The 24337-nt window shown below is 38.4% G+C and overlaps 2 protein-coding genes across 3 annotated transcripts; one reads left to right on the forward strand and one right to left on the reverse strand.

Moving 5' to 3' along the window:
• The first annotated feature begins 227 nt into the window (after window positions 1-227).
• Window positions 228-11140, forward strand: LOC145460620 (uncharacterized). The gene is made up of 5 exons (XM_081445493.1): window positions 228-643; window positions 817-894; window positions 5296-5349; window positions 5771-5824; window positions 6397-11140. Exons 1-5 carry the CDS (start codon window positions 479-481, stop codon window positions 6541-6543), a joined length of 498 nt encoding a protein of 165 aa, XP_081301619.1. The 5' UTR covers window positions 228-478; the 3' UTR covers window positions 6544-11140.
• LOC145460619 (peptide methionine sulfoxide reductase MsrB-like) lies at window positions 11140-18786 on the reverse strand. 2 transcript variants are annotated; one of them, XM_081445491.1, is made up of 5 exons: window positions 18677-18786; window positions 16601-16712; window positions 15261-15465; window positions 14387-14486; window positions 11140-11671 (listed from the first exon to the last, which is right to left on the reverse strand). In XM_081445491.1, exons 1-5 carry the CDS (start codon window positions 18744-18746, stop codon window positions 11640-11642), a joined length of 519 nt encoding a protein of 172 aa, XP_081301617.1. In that variant the 5' UTR covers window positions 18747-18786; the 3' UTR covers window positions 11140-11639. The 2 variants fall into 2 exon arrangements, with proteins under 2 accessions (XP_081301617.1, XP_081301618.1); XM_081445492.1 differs by lacking the exon at window positions 18677-18786 and adding an exon at window positions 17905-18670.
• Between the last annotated feature and the right edge of the window lie 5551 nt (window positions 18787-24337).

Here is a 24337-nt window from a genome sequence, read left to right on the forward strand (position 1 = left end):
TAGCAACGTCGCGAATTTTTTCATTTGATTTCATTTCCGGCAGCTCGGACCGTCCGTCAATCAAGCGGCATGTTCAAAAGAAGAAGGGTGGTCTTGGCTCTTCTGCGAAACAAACTACGCGGGTCCGACTGACAATAGATCACGCGAGAGCCAATCACAGAGGCGCTTCTAAGTTGTATTAGTCAATTAGCGCAGAGCTACACGATAGTAGATTTGCCAATGATTTGTGTAGTAGACAAGAAGAGTGTAAACTTGGAACAGCGTTTCAAATGCGTATCATTGCGAGTGGGGGGGTGGAAGAGGAACACAAACCTCCCACGCTCCTCGCTTGATCGGCGAACTCGGAAAAAAATTCCAAAGCGATTACAAAATCATAAGGCGCGGTCCTGAAAATTCGAAGCGCACGGTCAAGGATTTCATTTACGCGTCGCGCGCACGACACTGAAAATAATTTTCTGGTGCGCGCACAGTCCGCACAATGAGCGATCCTAGCACGGTGGCGCCACAAGAAGAGAGCGTTGCAAACGCTGCAACGGAAACAACACAGGAAACCGTGAACGAACTCGCTCGAGATGAAAAGCTCTTGTCAACGGAAGTGCCCAGGAAAGGCAAGAGAGGACGGCCGAGAAAGAACTTTCCCGAGGTACAACTGTGTGTGTTGTGAATGTAACTTGTTACGGATAAATTTCATTGCTCGCGTCGTCGCGAAGTTGGCACTGAAGGGTCACATGCAGGAATATGAGGTCATTCGCTTGAGGACTAAATTTAGCTCAGCTTAATATCGATCATCAATGTTTGTTAACTTTCTCGCCACAGAAGCCTCAAGATGACGGAGCACCCGTTATAAAACGACCACGAGGAAGGCCAAAAGGATCCAAGAATAAAAACCCTAAGGTACGAAGCTTGTCAGAATTAAGGCCTCCCCTTAGCGCGCGCTCATGTACTGCGCTGAGTTATCATCAGTGATAGAGTGGCGTGCTACACGGGCCATTGTATTGATACAGCATCTGTAAAATGCATGGCTTTGTTGTCGATATTTTTGGCCTAACTTGTTGCTTCTTGTACTGTGTATTACTCTGTAACACCGCGATCAGTAATCACGCTGGATGTAAGCAACTCTTTGCTCTCAACAGTTGTCGAATTTTCCAACCATTGGGATTGTGTGGGTTTTTTTTGCTCTCTGTCCCTCTCTCTTTTCTGGGGTACGGCCAAGAAAATGTAACATCGTACTTGAACAGTGCGGACGCTTTTTGTTTTGTGGTTAATAATGCAGAAAAGACCCAAGTGCCAGTCTCTTTGTGCTATCAGTGTTTACAACTTTGGCGCATAATAACTTAGTTATGCGTGCTGAGCAGGAGAGCTGTTGCGCGCGCTTAACGACACGAAAACTTCGCGCTTTGTGAAAAGCCTCCGAGTGGAATCTTAGCGGCTTTGCCTGTAATGTTATCGACAATTTACCATTCTTCTATTCGACTTCCGGTATTTAAAACCCGTTTGGAAAACTTTTCGCGAACGTTTGTCTCACGAAGCGTGAAATTCTCTGCATAGTTTCGTGCAGTACACCCATAAATCACTTAAAAATCACGTGAGTTTACGCACGACGCATGCGTGATCTACGCGCAATACAGCACGTGTTGTGTCCGTTGTTTTCGCGGGAAAAAAATTCGCGCGGTGTAGAAACATATCGCGACTTGAATGACATGGTAATAAAGGCCATACACGTGCGTGGTTTTGTGTAGGCTCTTTGTGTCGCATCTGCACAATGTGTGTAATAGCTTTAATCGGAAAACACGGCTCCTATGAAAAGTACACAGTGGTGATATTGAGGGATAAATCTTGGCTAGTTGCCCAATTAGCCTCGAAAAAGTTATCGTCGAAAATTTGAATCGGTAGCGATCGCGATAGCAAAGTGGAGCTTGAATGCCTCTGAAAAGCGATCCGTTAGTGCGAGCAGAAAATTGAAATCCTCCACGGATGTTGTAGTGGGCTAATACTTCCTGGCTTAATACCGGAGCCAAATGAATCTCGTTTAGCGATGACAAATCATAATGTCCATTGTACGATAATTTTTCACGTGGGATTGTCTTGTGAAATGCAAACATTGTACCACCGAACGAGCGGTCATTGAATGAAATTGTGTTCGGTGACCTTCGCATAGATGTTTGCGAAACTCGTGGATGAATCGCCCTGCCCCCTCGTTGAAATGTTTTTATGTGTTTTAAATAACTACTTCTTCAGGACATTTTTTCGGGGCTATGTCAATAGCGCTTCGTCGGACCACGTGTTTTCGATGCGGTGTTCTCCTGTGCTTTATCGAGGAGTAAACGTGCTTCATACGTTTTTTTCAGTTTTTTTTCTTTTTGAGCACGTACAGAAACATTGATAATAACGTTACAAGTTTTCTTCATTTTGGATAAAGCAATCGAAGTTTTAATAGGCAAGGAAAAGGTACAACACCATCAATTTGAAAGAGGCCGGAAACCGCAATGGTGAACTTCGGTCGTGTTCCTTTGTTAAGCTGGATAAAAAACGTTACCAAAACAAAACCGTGCAAAGAAACACTTAAAAAACGCGTCTTCTCTCTCCTGCTGTTATTTTGCTACAAGTCGTCTCCAATGCAACGTATTGACCGCGAGACAAATGTTTTATTTTTTATATTTTACCGCCTTCGCTTCCGTGGAAGACATATTGAAAGTGAGTCAAAGTGTAGATGCTATCTGAGGCGCTCTGCCCGGCCGGCCGCCTACCTTGATTATGCTAATGGAACAAATTTGAAAACAATTCCTTGATATCTCCTAATCATTTAATAATCCCACAGTCGAGTTATTTTCTGCAGGTGACACTTTTAAAGAAAGTTCTGCCCGATTGACTTCCTTTTAAAATTATCAACAATGTTAGTTTCTCACACTGGACAGCTGCTATAAGATAAGATTGTTTCTAAATATACATGAAATACATGAATATATATGTATATATTTTTCTTTTTTTAATTTACTTCCCTTCTTTATGCAGTTCTGTTTGTCAGGCAATAATCACACCATATTAGAAACTCAACTCTGGAGAGTAAATTTCCTTTTAATTAGCGAGCAAATGCTTCGTCAAGGTAAAACTTATAAAAACCGACTTGACAACTTCTGTAAAATTTCCGTTATTTTATCGTAATAAATTGATGATAAAAGATTTACAGGGCCAAATCTTTGCAATATCTTCACTTTGTTGTTTATTTTCTTTGCGAACGAAGGGTGCGAAATTCAACAAAAAAAAAACTAGACCCATTGAAGAAATTGTTGTCATTAATAGAATCTCCTTAACCCTGAGAGTAAGGCTTATTTCGAATTCGTTATTCTACATAAGTAATTTTAAATATGCCACCACATGTTCAACATATTTAATAACGCTATTTTGATTGTTGAAATCTATGAAATTTCGTAAGTCTCTTTGGAACAATGACACAATAAAAAGCTGCAGCTCTCGTGGAAAAAAGATGAACAAAACGTCATTAAAGGATTAAAAGCTAAGAGATTTCTTAAGATGTTGTGTTCGATGGCTAATGACGGATGCTGATTCCTTTGTTTCTGCTTCTGCTTTTTCGTACACCAATGGGAGACGGTTCGTCTCTATGTAATACCAAAGACAATACTTAAGGAATTAATTTAGAACATCAAAGACATTTTCATTCGAAATTTTCAGAATAAGTTTAATGCATGTCAAAACTAGACAAAAATGTTCATAAGCTTCCTAAATATGGAGATATTAGGTTTTGATCAAGCAGTGTGGTCCCTTTCCCTCAAGGCTCAAGAGTGATCAATGCCTGATTCTCTTTAGAACAATACAATGACAAGCAGACTGGACAGATTATGACAATTATGAAAATTATTCACTAGGGGATAGTTGTGGGGCCCTACCAAATTTGAAAGAAATTGTATAACAATCAAACATGTATCCCAAGCTTAAGACTTCCTCAATTCACAAAGTGGCTTGAACAAGATATAGAGGGCTTTCAATGCTTTTTATCTTCAATAGGACTGCCTCCTCTACATTGTATTGTGACAAAATAGGTAACTAAGATGTATTTGTTTTATCCTTGGTCTCCTAGTATCTGCTCTTTCTCACAGCAGTACATACCCGCTGAATTAATTTGCTGCTACTTAACAGCTGTTTCAGCCTTCACTCAGAAAGTGAAGTAAATTAAATCTGAATGCCACATGCAACTTGGGTTGTAATCATGAACTTATTGTCTGACCAGGGAGTCGTCGGATCTGTTGTTACATTGATTACCTCTGGAATAGCTGACAATAACCTAGGGTAAACATTTTGTAACAAAGAAGGCATAGGCTGTACAATTGTAACATCTAACCTTTAATTTTTGAAAGAAATTAAAGGAATTGTAGATCCCACTTTTTTTTTCACTTTTTCCCTTCTTTTCACCACAGTTCTCAGATATGATTGATTTTTTACTCTTCATTGTCACCTAATCTTTGTTAAAATGAAATTTTTAATTTCGAGTTTTCTGAGATTTCAAAAGATCCCAATTGTGTGATAGTTTTATGACTGAAGGTTAAATGTAAATGGAATATGAATATATAAATACTTCTTCTACCTTGTAATTAAGTAGCCTTGCTGGTTGCCATAATTAACATTATTAACTCACAGAACAATTCCCATATTAAAATTCGTAACATTATTAAAAGCTTTTTGCCTTGTTTTTATGACCGGCCTACCCTGTCAAAATTGATAGATTACGTTTTTGTCATCTACAAAATGCACTTAACTGGCTTTAGCTGACACACACAGTGCCAATGTGTCTTTCCAGAATATACCCAATACTCTTGATAACATCATTCTTGCTACATACAATAATGATTTGTCATACATTTCTAGTAATGTTACTTTCAGCACAGAATTCAGTGGTTCAATCAGCAAACCAACTCACACCATATATATTTGCCACGAATTTACACGGCAAATATATTTTCATTTGGTGCTCAAAAAGAGAGACTGGGAGGGAGTGGACGGGGGGCACAAGTGAACATGGCGCCTCAATAGGGCAGGGGAGCTTCCTCTAGACAAGTTATTTGTATTACTGAGGTAGCAGCAGCAGGAATCTCGGTCACTTGGGACCCAAATAACTGCATGGAATGAGGTGTCTGTATCATCATCATCATCATCATCATTGATTTGCTATGTAAATAATAACAAAAGATATGCTAATAACATGCACGAGTAAGGGGAAAAACAAAATTCAGTTCTTGCAATTGTAAGTGGTGTAAAACAATATTCTTGGTTAATTATCAGCCCAAGCCAGTTGCCACGGGACCAAAGAGACCAAGAGGAAGACCGCGAAAATGGGTAATTGAGATAGTTTACACCAGTTAGTGTTATTTCCATGTTAGAATGATTAACCCTCAAGTAAAGTGACTGACCAATGGACCATCTGACCAATTAACTGACTGACCGACTGCCTGACAAACTAATCGACCAACCAGTGCAGTGGACATGTTTATATAGTCCCATTGAAGGCAGTCCTGGACTCACAATTTGCGTAATTGATGTTAAACATAACATTCCATGATCAATTCAGCTTAACATTTGCAGCTTGTCACCCTTATAGATTTTTCCCAAAAAGCTTGGTGTGTTATAAACTGGGTTTCTGCTGTCATCTTTGTTGCCATTGCAGGAATGCCGCAAAGAATGTCTGCATGATGGTTGAACGTTTAGCAATAATGAGTAGCAGTGATAACACTTGTCTCTTTGTTCAATTAATTTATAGCCTCCTCCAGATACATCACTACCTAAACGGAGCAGGGGAAGACCTAGGAAAAATGTGAGTCCTAATTTAGAAGTAAATGCAGAGTGGGATGTTGAGGTCTCAAACATATCACAAAAATAATCCTTATCCATCGAGTATTTCACATAATTTGAAAGTGGTAGGGGAAGCTACAAGAGCCATTTCATACAACATTGACCAAGTTTAGGTGTAAAGTGCCTGTTTTATATCATGTTTTAGCAAGCAATCCAACTTCTTTCATTTGCGATTGTAGATAAGACACACTTTCTTTGAAAATATTTATTAGAGTGCGTGGCATGAAGGTCGACAGATCACTTAGGGTCAAAAATCCTGCCTAAGAACATAACACCAGCACTCCAGCTGGGCTTTAGCTTGGACAGGTTTGTTAGTCTGCAAGCACGTTCTTATGGAGAAGGGGCTGTGGAAGGAGTGAGTTAATTCTGGGACAACCTAGCAAGTTCTCCTTTCCTCCAACTGCTACTATTGTCAAGACAGCTTGCTCTCAGGCCATGTGCTTTTTTGACATAAGATCCTCCACAAAATCCATTATGTCAACCCATGAACATCTCCTTTACTTAATAAGTAGTAATTAAAGGTTTCTCTTGCAGGCAAACCCAACTTTAGAGCTTCCCACTATGGTTGGCATGGCAGCAGATCCAACTTTGCAAAACGATAGACCACCAGTAGTAACTGCACCAATCGCAACTGATGTTGTTCCACCAGACGATTTATTTAACAATGATGATGCAGACTGAGCTCATCGTTGAGACACTGAAATACCCTTGTACAACATACTTCTACTCTACAAAGGTTGGCAGTATGAAGCAGAGTGTAATGGACAGAATTGAGAGGTTACTATGCAAAGTATTATATTGAGAGATGGAAAATGAATTGAAAGATATCGAACAAGTTTGGTAGAGAATGGTATATTGGTCGTGTTTGCTTATAAAATGTGACACATAATTATATAATATTATATATACATTAGGAATAGATCGTTGCGAATTGTGCACCACTGTTTATAATGTAACACAATTATTAATATATGTATAGAATAAATTTAGAATATAACAGATTGCAGCAAAGCTCACTGGAGAACATTTCACATGCGCACTTAGTAATTGCTATGCTAATGGCTTAGATAACATTATTCTTGACATCTTTATGGTGTCTGCTACATCTTATAGATTCTCTGTGAATCCGTCATTGTTCTAATAATATTGGCTGTCAAGTTGACATTTGAGCAAAGTTGGTACAATTTCAATACCATTTAAAAGTATAAAGCTGTTAGAAGTAAAATTATTTGTCGCATATTACCATTGTATTGTGTGTATATAAACATTTTGAATTTAGTATTATCACTATGCATACATTTGTAGAGGTGTAATTCGCCTTTTAACTCATACATGGAATTTCTAATAATTATCAATGTTGAAATTAGTATTAAAACGTAGGTCAGTGTATTTATCATATTGTGATAATATTATTGATCATGATGAACTTGTAGAACCAGAATAACTTGTTTATCAGGTTCCTTATTGTCTTCAGCACCAGCAGTGATCAGCACCTAATTTTTCCTCAAAGTATCAGGTTATCAGAATTTAGGATCTGATTTAATTAGAAAAAAAATTCTGTTGTCCTAATTACTATAAAAATTAGTTGATACTTGTTCTCCTGCTAGGACAAGATGAGATAGAAATATTTTTAGTCAATAATAGAAGGGTTAGGTCACTCTATTTTTGGTGATTTGTTACATATAAATCCAGGGGGACTCCTACATAAAAAGGACGGTGGTGCTCATTAGAAATTTTGCAAAGAACCCCTAAGTGGTACCAAGATCCTGTTTTGTGTGTACAGCTTTTCACCCTTAAGAGGTACCAATTCTAAAACTACACAATAACTGACACTTTCATAATTTTTACAAGCAATGAAGACGATTCCTTCAAATACCTCCTACAACCCCTGTACTTGTAATGTTGATTGTTAGATATATCCTGTCATATTTTTTTGGAACTAAAAGGTGCCACAAAAGCTCCCACTGTGGGCCTTTTACGGCTGAACATCTCAAGAGGTACCAAAACCACAGGTACTTACCATTTACATGGGAAAACCGGAAATTCCAGTTGGAAAATCAAATGGTTTGTGCCATTCCATTTGGGAAGCTTCAGAAATTATGGGCTGTGATTTGAGGTGATGCTATTTTTCTACTCTTTTAAGTCTCTCTAGCTGATGTGGACATACTTTATAACGATTCCCTCTCCCTCAACGTCGCATTTAATTGTTTAATGTTTATGCCTGAAATTTCCAACCGGATGGTTTTTGTAAATGGTAAGCACCCCACGTTTTTACCCCTAAAAGGTGCAAAAAGCACTCCTGCCCCTTTTATATGGGAGTCCCCTCGCGATATACACTAGTCTTGACAATAATCAGTGTTGGTCGAGTCACATTCCTAAAAGACTTCAGATGACTACAACATTGTTCAAATTAACATGTCATACTTAGCTCCAGGTCACATTGGAGAAGTTAAAAAGAGAAAACCAGAAAGAGCATGGCCTTGTCTGTGGTTTTAAGTGGAATTGCATGTTGCCACAAAGACAAACCGAACTCTTCAATGAATGTTTTAGTATCAATTTTGTGTAGATTCAAAGGGATCTTTATATTATTCAAGGACACCTTAAGGTTAGTGTTTAAAATTTAGTGACTTAATGAATTATTATTGGAAATTGAACTTATGTTGATAGTAATGTTGGGAAACTTATGTTGGTATCTTGGTAAATCTGTTATAGTTAAATTGAACTCTCACCAAAGGTAATAACTTTGAGGAATTCTTTTGTGATAAACATGCCAGGAAATTGTTCACATGGAACAATTCTTGTTGTCATTGATCATTGTTTTGGTTGTGCTTTTATGCATAGTTAAAATGACGGTTTTGTTACATTTCTCTGGAGAAGAGTTTAGAAGATTGATAGTCAATTGGCACTGTAACTAGCATGTTGGCTGTAACTTAGCATTACTTTTCTTGGAATTCTTTTAAAAATTTAAAAATTTGAGTAATAATAACTAATAATATTACTAATTAATTATCAATAAGTGTCAGTAATTACTAACAATCTGTTGAGTAACTTACTTGAGTGAACTACAATCCCAGACAAAAAGCCCCCCCCCCACTTACAATGTTGATAATCAGGTGATTTTTCTCCTTTTTGTTGAAAAACAACGCGACATTTTCCAACATTGATCATGGGGGATGGGGCATATGCGATCCAGCTCAACTGTCCCAAGTACTTTTGTCCGGGATTGTAGTTTTGTGAGTGAGCTTTAAACCGGGAAAAAGGCTGGTGAGTCTTGAAGCAATAATAATTATACTGAACTGCTTGAAATAAATTTTCTTCAAGCTTCTTGGGAAATATAGGTTTAGTTCAAGACTTGTTTACATTCTACATAATTCTCAGCCTACCAGCTAATTATACTTATTTCTGTACTTGTTGTTATATTGCTGCCTGTTCCAGAAACTAACCCATTCTACTAGGCTTGATTTCTGCGCTCTCTTGGGTCTACGTTCCGCCCCAAGAAGGGAGTGAGCGCAGGCTGATTTCCCACAACAGCGGCTGGTAATTGAGCCTACCATTGTACATGCTTTACCTCAACTAACCAATGTGCCTAACAGGGTATTAACATTGAAACGCCTAAGTCTGTAAATTAAACCCTAGTGTGTGACCATTCAACTGAAAGCTATTGCGTACTTTCATGTGGTACTGTTTATTATGCTGTAAAGTGTGGTTTATTCTAATGAAATCATGGCTAATATGATCAACCAGTTTCCTTTCCTTGATAATACAAGTTTTTGCATAAAGGAGCAGTACATCTTCTCAGCCTGGCATACATGACTGTACACCATTTGCTTCCATTGACTGAAAAGAAGTGGATGTGACAAATCAACGTTTTATTCTGTGTTTAGTTCTTTGAACTCTCTCCAGTTGTTTGTTTCATTGTTCCTTTGTTTACCAAAGTTATGTCTTAATTGTTTTGTGTTGTTTCCTATATGTACTTTTCATAAAAGTTTAGTAGGCCTTATTATGGTCAAAATGAGTAACACAGCCATGCTTATTTTAAGGTTAGCACACATTACGGGAAATGTTGTGGGGACGTGAAGCGGGGACATGCCTCTTTGCGTGTACTCATGGGACGCATTTTGCAGGGATAGTCAGGTGATCTGCACCACTTTAAAACCCCTATTTTCACTCATTTGCTTGTTCTTGTTTTAAATCTGCACCTCTTTTGTTCTTAGAGCTAGAGGTATTGTTTGTGTTCTTTATCTATTGTTTTATTTGGCCAATGATAGAGAACCTTGTAAATGGTGTAGGTTGGGTGGGGACACTCAAGCTGGTGCACGCAAAGTGGATGTTGGTTCATTTCTTTGTTGTTATGGGGACAGTTTGCAAGAGCAGTGCACACAATGCAACATTGAAAATTGAGGTGGTTTTGTCCCTTCTTCATTGATGCACAAATTCAACCAGCTGAATTTCATGCAACATGTAGCAGGGACAAACGTTTGTCCTACAACAGAACTTTTTTTGCAAAAACAGGCATGTCCCATGAGGGAAACTTGTCACTGCTGTGCAGCATGTCCCACTTCACATCCTTGCAACATTTCCCCTAGTAAATGTCAACCTTTAAAGTTACAGTTTTCCTTGCTTTGATTTAAAACACATTTAGTGTTGTTGATTGATGTTGTTTCTTGTTTTAACATTATTGTACTATTATAAATGACCAAAATAAAATGAGGTTCACTAAGTATGCCATCAGTTTGTGAGACATTGTCAAGTTCCGTGAAACATGACAAACCAAGTGTTAAGATCATTATTCGTCACACAATAATGGGAAACACAGTACTTACTGTTGTTCACAGAATTATGTTGTCTGTTTTTTTGTTGTTGTTGTTTTGCTTTGTTTTGTTTTTTTACACAGTTGTTTCTCTTTTGAGGGAGAGAGTGGTTCAGAAACTGATAAGACCAAATCTTGGAATTGTTGTTGTGAAGAAATGACCTGCCATGATGGGGTGGGTTAGCCTGTGAACTGGATCTGGTTAGAAGGGTCTGACCGCAGCTGTTAGGGTTGACAAGAAAATGGCAGAGGGTAAAGTGGCCACAGGGAGATGAGACTAGAGAACCTGTTTGCAGGCTAGGGGTGGGTTTGGATATTTGATGTAACTGCTCAAAGGTTAATTCCGCATACAAGCTCAGTGCCCGATCAGGCCAGTGTGTATCTCTGGTTTCTGTAGCATGAAGTGACTAGGAGTATTTCTACCCCTGGATGGGATGCTAGGCCATCGTAGGGTTAACCTCCCCCCCCCCCCCCTCCCAGCATTTAAGTCGCCAGTACCCATTAAATTTATACTGGGTGGAGACTCATAGGGGCACTGTAAGTGTAGTCTTACCCAAGAACACAAAACAATGTCCCCAGCCAGGACTCAAACCTGGACCACTCAATCCACAGTCGAGCAGAGTAGCCAGGTCCGAGGCTACTGCACCTGCACACTGTAACTGCAAACATTTAAAAAAAAACAACAACCAAAAAACTTTTTTAGGCATTTCTGATAATCATTAGTTGAAGCTTAAACTAGAAATGTATACCATCCAGAACTTTCACGAACTAGACAAAATAAAAATAACAACATTCTGCAACACTGGAAACTGCACTTTAATGTTTTTTTTTCTAAAATAATCTGGGCTCACTTTTCAAGCTAATTTTAAATAATTCAAGCATGACAATCACATGACACCAAGCAGGTTACCAGAGTCGACTGTCATCAAGATTTCAAATTTACTATCAGTCTCTAGAGACAGCTTTTCTACAATTCACTCTTCTTGCTTTTTTTAGTACCTGAAAAAAAAATAATAAAAAACAGAGTCAAACAAAGGTCTAAGTCATGCTATAATTATGCAGTCAAAATGCTGCCAATTGACGCTTCATGTACTAAGCAGGCACCTCCTAAACCGAGACCCTTGGTTATTATATTGTCCCAACAATATATAGGCACTTCATTTTAAACCTCCTGTGTGTGGACATTTTTCCTGTGCCAGCACTTTTTCTGATCCCTGGCAAGGGGTGTCTACTTACTTACAGGAGGTTGAACTTTAATTAGTCTATTAGGCAGATTAGAAGCAATGTGAAAAACAAGTCATTTTTACCCTTTTCCCTCGAGTAAATGCTCACATTTTCTCTTGTTGAATTCGATGATTAAACCATGATTATATCATGTTGACAGCACCAGAAGTGAAGTCTCTATTGTAAGTTCTCTCAATTCATAGATACATTTGTTAAATTAAAATTGCTTTACAGAGGGAGGGAGAGGTTATTTCATATTCAACTGTTTAAAGTAAGAGCTTTTTAAGGGTGCCAATTCAAGGCTGGACTTCTAATCAACAAAATACAGTATTTGAATCACTTTTTACAAGATCAAAAGACGGTGCTTTCTTTACAAGGATTACTGGAAGCAAGCTCTGTCATCAGCTTAATCACTGGCTCATATGTTAGCTAATTAAATAAACTTTCTGTCAAATAAACTCAATTAATCTTTCAACAGTGAACTTAACTTTAGAATCGTTTTTTTCACATATCAGATGTGGGAAATCATTTTCATGTTTTAACATCTGGTATCCAATTGTTTCTACATCCTTCTAATCTCCAGTCTAGAATCAATGGAATTTAACTAAAGGACTTATTTCCTCAACCCACAGATCACACAAGCATTCTGTGAGCTCATTAATTTAATAATATTGTAAATCAGCAAATATGAAGGGTCATATAATTATGCAGTGTTGGAAATTAAATTTTGACAGCACTTGCCATTTAGCCAAGTGATCCTCAAAATCCACTGGCCAGGTGTAATTTTCACACACCCAGAAAGATGCCCCCATGAACCAATTTTACTGTATTATCCCGATTTATCATCAACTTTTGACACTCTTTGGAAATATTTTCACATATCTATAGTTTTAACTGAAAAATAGCTAAATGAAGAGCTGACACTACCGAATTCCCACATATCCATAGAATCAAGACATTGGAGTAAACAACTTGTCAGCACGTGGAAGACTGATGTTTTTCCTTAATTTTCAAAAGCAGTTTCTATTATTTTCAAGAGAAATTTCTGTGAAATTCATTTCTTAACAATCAAATCTTCATGCCCTAATTACTGTCGGCTCAACTAGAGACCAGCAGTATATATCCCTTCATAGATGTGTAACCGTTAGTGTAAATTATCACTGGAGTAAGCTGTATCTATCTTAGTTAATGAAACACTATGTTTTTTATTACTGGCAAATTATTTGGGCATCTTGAAAGATAAAAAAAGTACTGAGTTAAGTTTTTGTTTTGAGATATTCTTGTCAAAATGGAAAATAAAAAGGAGTGCCATCAATATGTATACCTAAATAATTTCTCGAAAATGAAAATCGTACTCGCCCAACGCTTGTCACACTTGCATAGGCGAGGGGGCAAGTGCTAATTTCTAACACTGCATATGGGAACTGAGCAGTGGATAAATCCTATGACAAAACAGCTTAATGAGCCTTTAATTTGTTTAAATATAAATCTAATAGTGTTCAATTGCAAATGCCATTCTCTGATTGGCTACGCTACCCACTATATTCTGTTGCAGATAGTGAGTAGCCTAGCATTATGTGCTTGTTAACAAATTGGCTACCACTTCTTTGCATTAGATAAAGTTTTGAATTGCTAAACAAGTAGATTTATACAAATTAAAACAGATTAGATTATTCGCTCTCCATTTCTATGCCATTTCTGACTTAGCATATTTGTCAAAAATGTTGAGGATTATGTATGCTGCAAATTGGGCGAGGTCTCCCGATCTGTATGTGGGTGTGGGTAAGTTAAGTCTGCATACAAGCCAAGTGGCCCATCAGGCCAGAGTTTATCCTGGTTTCCATAGCATGAAGTGACTAGGAGTATTTCTACTCTCCCTTGGATGGGATGCTAGTCCATTGCAGGGTTACTCCCAGCATTAAGTTCATCAGTACCCATTTATACTCCTGGTTGGAGAGAGGCACTGTGAGAGTTAAGTGTCTTGCCCAAGGAAACAATGCAATGTCCTCAGCCAGGGCTTGAACCCGGACCACTCAATCCAGAAATGAGCGCACTAACCATGAGGACACCATGCCTCCCACAAGGACCGGTGGGTGTGGGTAAGCTTTGGTAACTCAGAACAAAACAAGGGAATATTCTTTTCATAGACCTGTAGTTGAACAACAGTTTTAATAAATAAATACATAACTAAAGACAAAAATTTAATACAACTAGAACCTGGTCACTTTACAACCAACTCATCATAATAGCCACCAAATGTTGGCCCAAAACAAGCTGGCTAGATTTTGGTGAATGGACATTTCTTTGTTTTCCAGGCCCCAGTTGTTTGAAGGCTGGATAATCCACTGGATAAATCACGTGCACGATCCACTGGATAAGTGATAACAGAACAAACCACGCTATCCGCTGGGGCAAATAGTGATTTATACAGTGGATAGCATTACCCACCTTTCGAACAACCTGGGCCAGGTATATCAATGGCTTAGTTACCTTTTGAAGGGTCAAACTTAAGTGATGCTGAATTCATGCAGTAACGCTGGCCTGTTGGTCTGGGGCCATCATCAAACACATGTCCTAAATGTGCTCCACACTGTAACAGAGACAAGACACGTGCCATGATTTATGTTTTTAATGAATGTAGATGTGACTGAGAAAATTACTTCATTGTGATTGGCTGAGAGCAGGCCAACTTATCCTCAACTTTTCATTTGCACTGCAATGCAAATTACTGTGTGAGCATTCATAAATTCTAAGTCACAATCATTAAATGGGTTAATGTATGAAAGCTCTTAAAAGGCAGTAAAAGATTTACACTACTCATGATATTTGAAAATTCTGTCATTAACAAATAGCACTCACCTAAAGGCTTGTGCAATTATGAGAGAATTGTCAGATATCATTTGTAGTGTGCAATGAAAACCCTCAAGTTTCACTCATATTACCTGTACTATACAAACATGAATGAGCATGTTAAGTTTACGTTACACCAAGATAAAGGTAAAGTCTACATGCGAGCCAAGTGGCCCATCAGGCTGGCGCTTATCTCCGGTTTCTGTAGCATGAAGCTAGCAACTAGGAGTATTTCTTCTCCCCCCTGGATGGGATGCTAGTCCTTTGCAGGGTTACCCCCAGCATTAAATTTGCGGGTACCTATTTATACACCTGGGTGGAGAGAGGCACTGTGAGAATAAAGTATCTTGCCCAAGAACACAACACAATATCTGGCCAGCCAGGCAAGGGCTTGAACCCGGACCACTCAATCCGGAAATGGGTGCACTAACCACAAGGCCACCACACCTCCACAGTTACCTGTTACATCAACTGAAGGTACAATATAATGTCATGTGGCTTGACTAAAACTCACATCAGCACATGTTACTTCAACTCTTGTCATTCCATGTGAAGTATCCGTAATTTTCCTCACACTTCCATCTTCAGCCGTTTCCCAAAATGACGGCCAACCAGAGCCAGATTCAAACTTGGTGTCAGACAGGAAAAGTTTCTTTCCGCAAACAATGCATCTGTACACACCGGGTTCCTTGTTATCCCAAAGTTCACCAGTAAATGCTCTATAAAGGAAGTGGTGGTGAAGCATTTTTAACCCTACTGGCTCATAATTCTTAGTGCTTTTGGGCTTTCCATGTAGAGGCTGTTGGGTGTATTGCTACTCCCACCTGGATAGGATGCTAGTCCCTCACAGGTGAACCTAAGTAACATTTGCTGATACACATTTATACACCTGATTGGAGAGCAGCACTATAACAATAAGGTGTCTTCCGCAAAATAATAACTTTGCCAAGAACACAATGCCTTTTCACTCATTTGTAATCCGTGTTAATCTTCTCCATCCTTAGCCATCCTTGTTCCTTTATGGTTTATCATTATCTCTTTCATTGGTGTTTTTCTATCTTATTACACTGTTATTTTCAGTTTTCCTACCATTTAAAGATAATTTTGTATGTGGCCAAAATAACTCAAAATACCGTGACTCAGCCCCTTTAAGTCTCAAGGATTTTCAGCAAGTTTAATTGGGGTCCTACCCCAGGGGTACTCACAGAAAAATTGGGTGGGGGTATGCAGCCCGCTTACCCTATTTATGACTCAACCAAAAATCTGATACCCTATTTATCAACGTTGTGGCTGGCACATTTGCCGTTAACATAATTTAAGAAGGGCTATTGTTGATGGTCTCATCAATAATGATGAAACGGTAGCTTCTTCTAAAAAAACATACCCAATTTAAGACTAGAGTGCAAAAACCATACCCTATTGAAGATCAAAATGGCCAAAATCAATACCCTATTTATGACTCAAATGAAACACCATTGCATGTCCCTTTGGGGCCGCACATACCAATATAGCCCATATAAAGGAGTACCCCCAAGGCAGTCCTACTAATTAAGGATGGTAGGAGGACCCAGACAAGAAGTTGGTAGCCCCTGGCATTTCCAGCTTGTCTGAATCTTAATTTACCCCATGTTAACAATTTATGTCTGAGACTTAGCTTCCCAAGTGTTCTCTGATAGAAGTAAATGTTCATTAACATTATAAGTCAAGAATGATCTTTCTCACAATTTCAATTCAAGTGCTTTAAGTATTTCTCCTTTTTGGGAACATTTCAGATGCAGTAAAAATTTATTTATCCTGTCAGTATTACATGTACGACCAGGCTACAGTTTTATTTAATATATCATTGCCACTGACCTCTCTGTACCCCTCTCCTGTGTCACATGATATTCCTGCAGAGTAAGTTTCTCTCTAAGTTCTTTCTCACTAAACTGAACCTTGTAGGGCTCTTGCTCAGCAGCTTTGGTTGCTAGTCAAGATAAAGTGGAAATTAAAGCAAAAGATTATAAATATGTAAATAAATATTCACTCTGAAATATTTACCCCAGTTCATGTAAGGGCTGTAAAATATTAATGAGAATAATAATAATCTTTCTAGGAGCTAATTGTTCTTTGGGCAATGAGCAAGTTTGATCAAGACAAGAAACTGAGAAAAGAAACACGTTGCATTAGGAAAGAACTGTAACAGCTTTGAACTTTAAAAGGCAGTAGGCATAATAAAAGCTCTACAGGTTCAATCAACACAGATGTAGTATTATATTGTAAGATAATGCACCATCTACTACGTAAACATGTTAAATGGTTTTCATTGTCTAGTGACAAGTGCTCTGGCTACAGTAGTTGTTATGCAAGCATATCAGACACTTTTTCTAACAGGATATTAAGCCATATACATTTTAACTCTGGCTGGCTTTCCAGTGGAGGGCACCAACAATTTTTATTATGAGGAGCAGTTGACAACAAGCTGATCTGAGGTTCCATTCAAGATGACTTCCCTGGAGATCTTCTGGGCTGCCCGGCCTGGAGACCAGGTGAACTAAATGGCAAGTAATAGACAGTATGCGGCAAAACTGTCAGCTGATGACACAATTTTGAGAGGGCTGTTTATTTCTAGAGGCATTGAGCAACAATATACAAGATAATGATATGCATCACTGAAAACAAAGTCGAAATATTGTAATGAGGTCAGCTTTTTTCTGTATCTGTTCTCTTATTTATATCAATTTTTGTTATAAAAGTTCTCAAAATAGCTCTTAATTCACTCAGCAAAATCTCTTGTTGATTCACAGCCATTTTGATCATGTTTTTACGTGATCGTTCAGCTTGAAGACGAGAACAGACCGAAAGAATTTGTGGCAGACAGGAAATCTTAATCAATAGACCGGCCGAAAACTTAAATATATGACCAAAGAAAATTTTGGATTTCTTTCCTCGTAAAACATGATTAATTTACTTTGACAAACATTCAACCTTTAAAATTCATGCTACAGTTTTAACGTTAAAAATGTCTGTAACGTTCACACAAATGGACATTTGTGAGCGAATTGAGTTTAACCGGCACTCTCAGCTTGAAAATAATTCCTGCTTCCCAAAGAAAGAAATCAATCGTTTTGACCGCAAATGTGAAATGGTCTGTGGCATGTTTACGTTATGTACAGTACCTTTACGTGAAAATTTCACAGGGAATTGCTGGTCAGAACTTTTGGGTGGTAAAACTTGCCACATGCCTGCAACGAAACTTTTCCCGAATACTCTTTACGTATATGGCCTGGAGAGTGTTATACTTTTCAGGAAATAAGTTGTGACGTCATTAATAAAAGTTATCTCCAACAGGGCAGATTGTCTGGTAATTACGCTCAGATCAAAAGAAACATCGTGAACAGGCCAATGAATGTTCACCTAAAATTCCAAACTGTGATACGCATTTAATGTTTTTTAGACAAAACAAATTAATTTGTCGTGTCAATCTGGTGCTACACGCTAAAATTACACGTATATTTAACAACAAAGGTCTTTCAAATTTTCAAATGTTTACAATCCTGATATATTAAAAAAAAGCGAACGGATACTAAGTTTACGCAATGTACAATATAAATGTAAACAGTCGTTTAGCTAAAGTTGCATAATCAATTTCATTTCGTAGCACTGACACCTCGATCGAAAAAGATATTCCCAACGGTTTTCCAAATGAAATATTCAAGGTCTTGGTTTGAAAGTAAAGCTGGAATCTAAAATTCTTTGCTGTGTAAGGACGCTGCTTGTCAAGGTCTCGATTTAGAACTTTCTAGCCAGGCTTAGGGATTTGCACTGTCGTGTGTTTGCAAAGTTTTGATCTGAAAACTTGTGCGAGCAAAAATAGAAACTCTCGCCCCCAGAAAATTCTCTTCATCTTGATAGAACAATTGTAGTTACAAAGAGAATTGTCATTCTTACCTTCACTACCCATTAGAATTCTATTTACTATCTGTATTATGAAGACAAAACGACAACTTGTTAATTTCATTCCTTCTCAGTTGGAATGACTCGGGTTCCATATCATGGGTAAGAGCTGGGAACGGGTAAAGCGCTCGCGGGGTCTGACGGGAAGGAGGACATTGAGCAGAAAATAGAGAGTCAATAGAGGAACGAGAATAACATTTTAGTTTTTAACATTCTCGCGAGAAAGTACATGCATTTCCAAATTTGGCAATTAAGTTTGATTTCACAGTTCCACCGGAAGGAAGTGGTCATGGATTACTGCGGTCTGTATAATAGTCCTAGCTTGGGAATAAGAGCATTTCCGGAAGGAAGGCGCTAGGCGGGGTTGACACTATTGTTTTGACCGACTCGTCGCTACCAGTGTGAAGTCACAAAGCAATGAGTGGGCGCTTTGCGCCTGTCATAAGGTTTAGCTTTTTAGCCGTTTTACCCTAATTACGGTATACTCAGATAGAGAGTCGGCATAGTTTGATCATTTTGGTCATAAGTATCTTCGTCTGCATTAGCAGTAAACCAACTTGCTAACAAAACTGGCATACAGGTACCTCGGACAAAGCCACCGCGACGAAAATGAATTTTACCAGGATTACAAACATTATGCAACTGGCTGCTTTTGCTTTTTCAAAAATAGTTATTACTCAGCAATGTCTACCTACAGGAGATCAACGTTTTGGTGATATCGACCTACGGGGGTTACTTAGGCCACATAACACACGCACGGACATTTTCTGTCAGGCTTCAAATTTCTAGTCGCACAACAAAACATCTCTCCAAATTTCGGGTTTTTTTTTTTGGGGGGGGGGGGTTGTTTTTGACATATGTTATGCAATTCGCTGTGTTTATTACTCATAAAACAGAGCAGCATCTCTACATCTACGTACAGGTGAACTACGAGAACCAGAGAACCCTGACGAGAACCAGAGAGCCACAAGAACTGCAAGAATCACGAAAATTAGGAGATTGTTTCTATTTACATTTTTTATTGAGGTGTAAATGTGACGTCGTTTGTGAGGTTTTTACACCGAGGTACAGCCGATGCTAGAGTTCGATCCAGGAGCCATTAGCTCTCAGGGGCGTAGCTAGGGGCTAATGGGGTGCCCGTGACCCCCCCCCCCCTTTTGTAAACCTTTTTTTAGGCAATTAACCTATAACAGGTGGCGAAAACGACGTGACAATCTGCTGGTGAGTACCCTCACTTTGACACTGTGTGACCCCCTTTGAAAAATCCTGGCCACGCCCATGGCTCTAAACCTAACCTGAGAGCAAGTTTCGCGGCGTTCAAAGGACAGACAGAAATGGAGAGAGTTTGCTGATGTCCTATACTCCATTTGACGTCTAAACAGGATGCACGTTTTAAAATTTGTCAACAAGGTCACTTAACTTCTCTGGGTCTCCGGCCCCTGGTTTTCTGGTTCTGTAGTCAGTCTGGCTCTCGAGGTTCTCTGGTTCTCGTGGTTTTTGAGGTTCTGCTGTGACTCGCTTGGTTTTCCCACAACCACTCGCCTTCCTCAGATTTTCCTAGTTCTTCCCCATACCATAAGTTTACTGTAAGTAGGGTTTACCACACGGTCAGTGTAAAACGCAGACTGCGGACTGCAGTATGGCAAGCCGTTTGTAGCAAAATTAAATCCTTGCAATATATGTTTAATCCTTTAAATAACGGTTTTATTTAAAGATAGAAAAAGGCATTCAATCCAATGGTAAATAAAATTTTTGGTTCAATTCAGTCTTTTAATTTTCACGATTCAATCCAATACCTGGAATATTGATTCAATCCAATACCTAAAATATTGATTCAATCCAATACCTAAAATATTGATTCAATCCAATACCTGGAATATTGATTCAATCCAATACCTAAAATATTGATTCAATCCAATACCTGGAATATTGATTCAATCCAATACCTCGAATATTGATGCAATCCAATACCTCAAATATTGATTCAATCCAATACCTCAAATATTGATTCAATCCAATACCTCAAATATTGATGCAATCTTCCTGGGCCGAGTGCGGCCAACAGGAACGAGAGTAACTGAGCACTAGAGAGCACTGAAAACATGGCGGGCGAAGGAGAACTAGAGTTAGAAGTTGAGTTTCCTAAGTTTCTTGCAGACATCTTGGATAAAACGGAAATAATTTTTGAGAATTTTGACTCAGAAGTTGGAGTCATGGAAGACCATTTCTTAAAATTCCTGTTGAGGTGCTCGAGGAACTTTGAGGACTAGGATTCATCTGGACAACAATAACAAAGATGATTGGAGTTTGGAGATGGACAATTCACAGAAGATTGACAGAGTATGGCTGAGAAGATATGAGGGGTTTCAACAGCTTACCTGATAAGGAACCGAAATCATTCAAGAGTATGGATATAATTTCATTGCAGGTTTCTTTAAGTCCATTGGGTTACGGGTTCAACGGAGAAGAATAAGAGAAAGGTTTGCAAACTTAGATCCCCAAAATGCTGTCTTGAGATGGGGTGCGTAAATTCGCTTTGGCATCTGGATGGACATCACTCTCTGATCCGATGGAAAATACTAATTCGGCTGTATAGACGGATTTTCTCGGAGAATAATGTTTTTGAAATGTAGTGCCAACAATAAAGCAGCAACAGGTCTTGAATTGTTTCTGGATGCTGTTAAGAGAGACGGAGAATTTTGGCCTTCGAGAGTACAAGTAGATCATGGTGTTGAAAACGTTGGTGTGTGCGATACAATGGAGCAGGTTAGAAGAGAGGAGAGGGGCAGCTTCACTGCAGGGCCATCAACACAACCAACGAATTGAAAGATTGTGGAGGGATGTTTCCGTTGTGCTTCCCACTTGTACTTTTACACTTTTTGTAGTATGGAATTGTCAGGCATCCTGGACACTGATAATTCAGTGCATCTTTCCACCTTACACTTAGTTTTTCAACCAAGGATAAACCTTGCTCTTTGCCAGTTCACTGAAGCTTTCAACCACCAAAATGTAAGAACAGAAAAAAAAACTGGTTGCCATACCAAATGTGGCTTAATCATATGATGCAGCCTGAAAACCCCCTTTCAAATGGAAAGTCATATGATTTTGAATACTATGGTGATGATCCTGATGGTCCAACTCCATTGGGCAGTGATAACAATGTTGTAGTTGAAGAAATTGACCTGGTACAACATGATTCAGTGCAGTCATTTGTATTGGAAAGGCTAGATCCCTTAAGATAATCAAGTCAAATTGGAGTAGACATCTTCCAGGAGGCTCTAGAACTAGTGACAGTTAAACTTGGGCAACTGACAATTGCATAATACTACATGTGTGTGGGCTGGGTAAAGGAGATTATGGCCCTTAAAGTATTTTTGCAACTCAATTCACAACAGAAAACCTCACCCTGTATCAAATAAATTATTTTCTCATCTTCCTTTTCATTGATATACAAAACTCAGAAACTGCTTGAATTACAGAATGCCTAACTTCTAGCAACACAACTAAACTGAAGAGAGATCAGGGCATTTGATAACTGCCATGTGCACTACTCTGCCTTGTAGATTTTTCAGGTGCTTATCAAAACAGATGTTAAAATGTTGCAAGGTTAATTTGTTATCTTATTTTCAAAAGTACCCAGGACACAAGACTAACCTCTTGGTGTACTGGCATAATGGCTACTAACAGGACTCATGTCACTAGCCAAAACTAACTTTGCACCAGCCAGCCTTTTTCATACACAGCTTCACTGACTTTTTTATAAGAGTGGTCAATCTTGAACATTTCTTGTTGCATCAAAAATGTTAATAATAATCACTAAGAAAATTTCACTCCCACAAACACGAATCCTGCTTTTCTTGAATATGCTTATGTTCAAACTCTGATGTACTTTTATCAGTGTTGCCATTTTCTTTTATCTCCCTTTAATAGTTAAATATTTATCATATGCTTATTAAGGCAATTATTTCCATGAAATCCACTTATAGTTTCCCTGTTTTCATTAGTTTCTATTCTCTTCAGTTTTACTTTGTCAGGATAATTCTCAATTTTGTTTTCATCCAGTAGACCAGTACTCCATTCCATCATGATTGTCACAATGGCTAGTGAAAGTGCAAAATCTACTATTCAAAACTTAAATGTGTGGCTAGTTGGCAGTAGTGTTAGCCTTGAGCCCTCGGTACCCGATAATATTCACAACAAATTGGTGCCATGCTTGTCATAGAATATCAAGAAAAACATCGTTTTTAGGAAAGAAGTACCACATGTGAGTTAAATAATGCAAAACATGAGACAACAACATTGAAAAACTTAAAACACATCCCAATGTTCAATGATTGCTGTCTTGTAAAATGTAAAGGTTCTTATTTCAAAAATAACTTAAAGCCAGGTTTACACAAACAGTTTTTGTGAGAAACATGTTTGACTGTGCACACGGCACAGCAAAAATTTTGTTTACAGTTCAAAGTTTAGTGTGCCAGTAATGATTGGACAGCAGAAATATGCACAATACCAAAGACCAATGTGGTAGCAAAATTTGCCACAGTTTATGTTATTTGCCACAAAAAGCTAGCACACACAGCTTTTAATAAACAAATATGTTTATCACATAAAAATTGGTTAACTTACATCTACAAAAGCGGCAGTAATGGAATCTAAATTTTCCGTGTCCCTTGTGTCTCGGTTGTAGCAATGTCTCATTTACCTAAGCAGACTAATGGTTTGATCAAGAACTTCGGCGTGTGCTTCTGCAACTTCTGAGCCAAAATTCTCAAAAATTATTTCCGTTTTATCCAAGATGTCTGCAAGAAACTTAGGAAACTCAACTTCTAACTCTAGTTCTCCTTCGCCCGCCATGTTTTCAGTGCTCTCTAGTGCTCAGTTACTCTCGTTCCTGTTGGCCGCACTCGGCCCAGGAAGATTGCATCAATATTTGAGGTATTGGATTGAATCAATATTTGAGGTATTGGATTGAATCAATATTTGAGGTATTGGATTGCATCAATATTCGAGGTATTGGATTGAATCAATATTCCAGGTATTGGATTGAATCAATATTTTAGGTATTGGATTGAATCAATATTCCAGGTATTGGATTGAATCAATATTTTAGGTATTGGATTGAATCAATATTTTAGGTATTGGATTGAATCAATATTCCAGGTATTGGATTGAATCGTGAAAATTAAAAGACTGAATTGAACCAAAAATTTTATTTACCATTGGATTGAATGCCTTTTTCTATCTTTAAATAAAACCGTTATTTAAAGGATTAAACATATATTGCAAGGATTTAATTTTGCTACAAACGGCTTGCCATACTGCAGACTGAGGGTAAAAGACTGAAATGCAGACTGCAGACCAGGGGTGGGTAAAGTGAAGACTGCAGACTGTAGACTTTTTTACCAGAATCGTGTTACCGTGTCCATCATCGAGAGCTAATTGACCGTAAACAGGCTAACCAGTGCGTTGTTTAGGCGAATCTGAGTGATATTCAGGATAACCGGAACGCAGACTTGCGATTAGCCTGAATAATACTGTTTACGGTTAGCACTCGATAATGGAAATAAAACGATATATTCTTAAAAAGCATGTAGTCTGCAGTCTCCATTTTACACTGATTGGTCTACCACAAAATGGAGTGCATTTTCAAGACAG

This window comes from Orbicella franksi, chromosome 11 (genome assembly GCF_964199315.1).
Source record: "Orbicella franksi chromosome 11, jaOrbFran1.1, whole genome shotgun sequence".
Lineage (NCBI taxonomy): Eukaryota > Metazoa > Cnidaria > Anthozoa > Scleractinia > Merulinidae > Orbicella > Orbicella franksi.